Below are 6,618 nucleotides of genomic sequence, written 5' to 3'. Positions count from 1 at the left end.
ATATGAATCATCTTATTCACAAAAATCTTGATCCTATCCGAGATATTTGACAAGTATATAGGTGGGTGTTACCCTCAATGTTTTGTGTGACCACAATAAAAGATTAAAGCTCAACCAACATTGTTAAAACGAAGCAAAAATAATTATGGCAACATATCTCTCATGTGAAAGTGAAATTGAAGTGATATAGTCATGTTGTACTCCGGAAACTAATGATAGCTCGGTCACAGTAATGGTTCTCATTTTAGTTTCTTTTTTTCTTACTCTTTTTTTATCACATAGGCATACCCCGATTTTCTTATTTGGCACCATTACATCATCTGGTCTTATCTTCTATCCGTTCTCCGTTTCTTTTTCACAAACACTGATTACTCGGGGCTTACAGCCAAACAAGCTAGCTTTCATGTAGGTCCCGTCATCATGGTCATACTTCTCTTTGATCGACCCCATTTAGATTTCGATCAGTTATCATTACATGTAATTACTGTGTTATCACCATGTATATTGTTTGTGTTCGCCACATTGTTTACAAGGTAAAAGAAATTGTATGATTTCTGTTATAATGTTCATAAATGAGAAGTATGGAAATAAATGAATTGAATTGAAATTGAAATTGCTCATCTTTGACAATGTTAGTCTAATACAATATTGTGATTCAGAAACAAGGCCCATACCTGTATACTGGTAGATTAAACATAATCATGATACACATCAGTACACACTTAAAATTTACATGATATAATGGTAATATTGGCATATTAATGCATAAATTGATGTTTCGTACATGGTATCAATGATGGTTATGAGGCATATACATTATGGTTAAATAATAAACACACAAACACACACACATACACACACATACACACAACTGACAGACTCAACAAATCTGCAGCATCGAGTTAAAAACCAAATGCGCTAAAATGTTTAGCATATCTAAAAAAAAGTTTAGTAAATCCTGGACACATTTTGACCCTTTTCCTCGTGAGGATTGACGCGTAAAACGACCGACATCCATTTTCATTCATTTTGCAAAGTTGTCTTGAAACAAGTGCCGAAGGAAGTGGTAATTGTCCAGAAGATCTTTTAACGTTTCACGTTTACTTGACGAATTAAGCCTCATATCTTGTATACTACAAAAGTATCAGAAGCATTAATGTTTAATCATGTTTTACATATAAATAACCGTAAACACGAACGAAATAGGGAAATTAATGCATAGCTGATGTGGTAGGTGCTATTATAGACAGGGATTCAGCCAGAGAGTGACAAAGTTTGTTTGAAAGGTCAAGGCTTACAAACTCATTTCACATTGATAAAATATACATGTTGTAATGATTACAGCGAAGAGTACTAGTAATGTTTTAGCGCATCGTGTGCAGAAACAATTGAGATTACCTTCTTTTTCTCTTCACGGAGGAGCGATAGTGATAAACAATCTGATGTTGGCTACAAAGGCCAAATCAGACATCTCATCATTACACCACCGGTGTGTCTTTGGAAGAGAAGAGGATGGACACGAAGGAGAATAAGGAGGAGGAGGAGGAGAAGGAGGAGGTGGAGGAAGAGGAGGAGGAGGAGAAGGAGGAGGAGGAGGATGTGCAAGAGAGGGAAGACGAGGAGGAAGACGAGGGGAAAAAAACTAGTACAAGTACTCATTAGGAGTAGTTTTTGCGAGACTTGTAAAGGTGAGCTGTGAGGGCATCCCATTAGGCAACGAGTTTCCGCCATTCGGTATGTCACGTGGGTTGTCCACATCAGTCTCGGGAGTAATATCTTGTTCGAGAAATTCTTCAGTCGAGAACGGATCTGGTTGGCTTTGATATTCCATCATGGGGTCTGGTCGCTGGCTTCCTCTCCCGTCGGGCAACGTCTGCCACTCTCCCGAGTCTCCAATTCCTTTCCTTCCGATGTCGTCAAATCGGTCGAAAGAGGAAGGGTACTGATCTTCCTGAGAAGACTGGAGGCACCTATGACAGACGAAAATGCCACCAGTCGCAAACAAAAGCAAGCCAACCACAACTCCACCTAGAAGAAGACCACTCGTCGGCCACACTTCGGGTCTGAGGAATAAGAGGGCAACGAAAGCCGCGACAGAGGCGGCTACAACCAAGATGCCGAAAATTGTCAAACAGATCCCTACTGGTGTGGCGGCGCTTGACTTCTTCGAGGGTTGTATGTAGCGAGGGGGTCGCTGACGTACTTTGATGTGGTCTCGAGAATAGACAATGTCTGGCTGGTGGCGTGGTGGTATCGTAGTACGGGACTTGGGAATATCCGTCTGCATCGGCTGTTGAGTGATCAAGGGAACTTTACGGACTCCGTTTCTTTGTCTGTCCAAAGAGGATTGTGGAAGATGACCGTTCATATATCCGTTCCCTACGGGCTGCTGACGGCCACTCGTAGGCTGTCTGTCCAGGGGCACGTGCTGGCGACCACTGTGGTATCCGTTCGCCATTTGGCGTTGCTGAGTACCAGTAGGCTGTCTTCCCAAAGGTCGACGAACATCGTTATGCTGTCCAGTCAGAGAGCCCAGTTGTCGAGTTCCATTTGCTCGTCTCTCCAAGGAGTACTGTTGGCGACCACCATAAGTTGGTCCCTCTTGGTAAGGATGTTGTTGTTGTTGTTGTTGCTGCTGCTGCTGCTGCTGCCTATATCGCTGCTGCTGTTGCTCTTGTTGATGTGCAGTCGCACTTTGTAGAGGTTGGTGTGGTTGCGCTTGGTCCAGGAACAAGGCGAAATCCACCAGGGAATTCGTGCGCCTCATGGGTTCTCCTCTGGTCGGCCCTTGGCCGTATCTGTCCATGAGAGACAAGCCGCGTCTCTGCTCCTGAGGAGGTTCATTGTCGAAGTAATTCCGAGGAGCCCGGCGAGGGGATGGGACAGGTTCTGGACTCATCACGTCATCCTCCTGAATAGGATCGAACACTGTCTGCTGGACAGGCTGCAGGCTCGGAACGAACCCTTGCGACACACGGCTGTTCAAAGCCTGCGTGAGTTGCTCCCGCACTGAACTCTTCGATTGGCGATCAACCATGGGAAAGGTCCCAAAATCCCTGCCTCCTGTGGGGATTGGACTGATGTGCTTGAAGGGGGAATCATTCGTGTTGTAGCGCCTGGAGTTGCCGTTCAAGAGCTGGGAGTTCTGCTGCCCCTGCTTTCCAAACGGCCAGTGACTGAAAGGTTGTTCTAGCGCCATAGCGGTCTGGTTCTCTCTTGATCTGATTGGCAAGGATGGAAGTTACTCCTGCGCAAGCCAACGGCGGAAGGACGGTGGAGACGTCGACGTCGGTTAACCCTGTAAGATCACGACATGAACGAAAGCGTAAATGATTTCCTGACACAGTGCCCCTGTAATCAGTCATCACATTAATTAGAAAATAAACGAAGTCAACATACAACGAAATCGTGTTCTGAAAAAGAGTGTCGACAAATAACAAGTCAACCAACATTTTCAAAAGGTGATTCGTACGAGGATGTTAAAGTGACTGTACAGTACTGGTTGAGGTGGGGATTCATGTTTTGAACATTCCTAAGTCAGCTAATGAGAAACCTCTTATGAAATATGAAAGAGCATGTAATTTTAAGCAGGATTCAATGTTTATGTGATGAAAATTGGCTTTCAAATGGCTAAGATATCAAAAAAGTGATAACAAAAGGTGACAGGCCACGCCTTTTATTAGGATTTCATTGTTTCACTTTGTTTTTGGATATCTCAGCCATTTCAAAACCGATTTTTATCAAATAAACTTTTGATACCCCTTAGAATTGCATGCTCTTTGACATCTCATAGAGTGATTTCTGAATATCTCGGAAAACATTAAAAGCTAAATCTTCACCTCGACCAGAACTGTACACACCCTTCAAGCCACTTTTTTTTTTCACCAACAGAAAGTAACACTACCACTGGACCTACTTTACAAAAGTACAAACGAGTTCATCAATACTGACCCGAGTAAGATGCGCACCAGACACTGCTCATGGCAGTGTGATCAAACCAGAATTAAACGAACGTATGATTTTCTGGTATCTTCTCCAACTTCCGTCTTTCCCCCTACATTCTCCTGACTGGTTGTTCATATTTAGTCAGTCGTATTGGTATACAGTCAGAGTATGTACACATTTTTTTTTTTTTCAGGAAAGATTCATTGCGGTGGTATGACCCCGAAAAATCTCTCTATTGTCGTGGCTCCATTGTCTCCCGTTCGTATGCGTAGTTGAATCTTCATAACACGCAGTCTTTTTACCAAACAGTAACCGTTGTTTTTAAAACTCCTATGGAAGGATGTCACGACTAAATGTAAAGAGTAATCATCAAAAGTTGTGTTTATTGTTACATGCACATAACATGTGATTATTTATGAAGAAGGGCATATGAATTTCCACACACAAATATGATCCTAATTACATAATATATAAACAAAAGTATTCATACCATAAATCCGTCATTCGTGTTTGATTATATTTTCTTCGGAATGAGTGAAATTGTCGATTTCGATGTTAATGTCGATGCCAATGATAATCCTGTGAAGTGAATACCACTGTGCCCAGTTTTAGAACGGTCGAAATGAAGGCGTGGTCCTTTGTGCCTATGTCGAAAGCGTGAAAGTTTATAAGCATTAATTAAGAATAAGCAGCATTTCAATCATAATATGACTCACCGATTGGGCTGAGGAAAGTTGTCCGATGGTGTTTGATGAATAATGTTTGTTTTCCGTGATCACATAGTTGCCTTTTCTCTCGTCGGATTAGAGTGAAGATAACTCCTGGCCATCATTACAGAAGAGTAAGGAAGAAGGCGTTCCCGATAAAGAATACGAAATGTACCAGTTAATCAAACTCTCTGGTCCGTGATCTCCTCCTCCCTTTTCATGGTTCCACGCAAAAGTTCATATAGGAAGAACCTACGTTTGAAACTTGAACTGGTAAATTCCTGAAAACACGATGCCCTTGTCTTCTTCTGTTAGCAATATTACAACTCTGTAATATACTTTTTGCCATAAAGGTGTACACGCATAACGCTGTTGGAAGGTATTACGCGATGAACACCGTGGCATTGACTTGATAGGGTACAGCACTGCACCCGCGCGCACCGTTGGTTGGGAATGGGTTGCGTGATTCTCGAATGCATTGAACTGAAAAACGAGACGGGCAGATACCCATTCATTGTCGAGTTATGACGAATGTCGGAATTTCATCTTTTATTCTCAGGCCCCGCCTTGAGATCGACGTACTATTTGGGCTGAACGGAGGGTACAAAGGTCTGTCGGTGGCAAATGAAGCGAGGACAGCATTTGTCAGAAGATTTGCGAGTAAATAAAACAATATTTTGCTCACTCTGTTTCATTACAACCTATACACATACATACATACACACGCTCACACACACACACACACACGCATACACATGATGAATATTTCAGATCTAAAAATAATGATCATCTTAAGTTTTTTCATACTTTACCAAGATTTTTTTTCACGGAGTCGAGGCCCAGAACACTCTTATCAAATATCGTTTTCGATTTGCAATTGATGGGCGTCATAATTAGATGTGTGTTCTAATTGATATTACTCGTATCCGGGCAATTACCCCGAGAGGGCAATTACCCCCCGGCTAAATACTGGTTAGTGGTAAGCTTAGAGTAACGATTAGGGTTAGGGTTAGGGTTAGGGTTAGGAGTTTGAGTTAGGGATAGGATTAGGTTCAGGATTAGGATTAGGATTAGGGCCAGGGGAAGGGTGCGGGGTAATTGCCCAGGGGGTAATTGCCCTAGACCCGATATTACTGTATACCACTCAAGTTTTTTTCCTTTTAGTTTGCAATTTAACAGAATATATTATGCAAACGAAAATAAAAGCAACCGTAAAATTATATCGCGAATCCTATTCAGAAGCGGGACTTTAAAACTAACGAAAAAAAAAAAATCCGCATGTAATCATTCCAAACTTCTCTTCAATTTGGGACCGCAGTAGCCCAAGCACTGATCCAGTCAGGTTCACTCCACCACTTCGATTGGAAGTTCCCCCACACATAAAAATTCTTTAACTTATGAATAATCATAATGATTTATAATGATGTTAAGAACACACGCATGTGAGTGATTAGAGTGCATCATCTTAAACTACGATTTCTGTAGCGATGTGACCGCAGAAAACATGAACAAAAGTGCTCAATAAGAAAGAAGACTGATCTTTTATCCTGGCACAGATGCAAGACGCTTGTACAACAGAATAAAATAAAAGTAAACAGAAGCTACACAACACATCAAGACTTTACAAACACCCACCCACAGACACTTTTTTTGTTTATCAATAATCTTTATTTGATTTCTATAATTTCACATGACAAAAACATTCATCTTGAATGTATAAAAACAATATTGATCAACTAAAAAGAATGATAGAATAGATAAGTACACCCACACACACCAACACCCAGACACACCTACACGAGCACACATACACTCACTCACTCACACACACACACACACACACACACACACACACACACACACACACGCACACACACACATGGACATAAAGAAATAAATCATACACAAAACAAAAATAAGAAAAGCTGGGCCGGAAACGTGGAAAAAACAATAGAAACTGACTGCT

At 41.7% G+C, this 6,618-nt stretch overlaps 1 protein-coding gene across 1 annotated transcript; it reads right to left on the bottom strand.

Annotated features, from left to right (window-relative positions):
• Positions 1-1,642: 1,642 nt before the first annotated feature.
• LOC139734772 (uncharacterized) lies at positions 1,643-4,990 on the bottom strand. Its single transcript, XM_071645566.1, has 2 exons — positions 4,662-4,990; positions 1,643-3,298 (listed from the first exon to the last, which is right to left on the bottom strand). The coding sequence occupies exon 2, from the start codon at positions 3,197-3,199 to the stop codon at positions 1,643-1,645; it is 1,557 nt and encodes a 518-aa protein (XP_071501667.1). The 5' UTR covers positions 3,200-3,298; positions 4,662-4,990.
• Positions 4,991-6,618: the final 1,628 nt, after the last annotated feature.

The sequence above is a fragment of the Diadema antillarum genome, unplaced genomic scaffold (assembly GCF_040938485.1).
Source record: "Diadema antillarum isolate AM-2024a unplaced genomic scaffold, OU_Dant_1.0 seq00000546_RagTag, whole genome shotgun sequence".
Classification (NCBI taxonomy): domain Eukaryota; kingdom Metazoa; phylum Echinodermata; class Echinoidea; order Diadematoida; family Diadematidae; genus Diadema; species Diadema antillarum.
The sequence above is the reverse complement of the archived record's forward strand: the minus strand, read 5'-3'. Positions and strand labels throughout refer to the sequence as shown.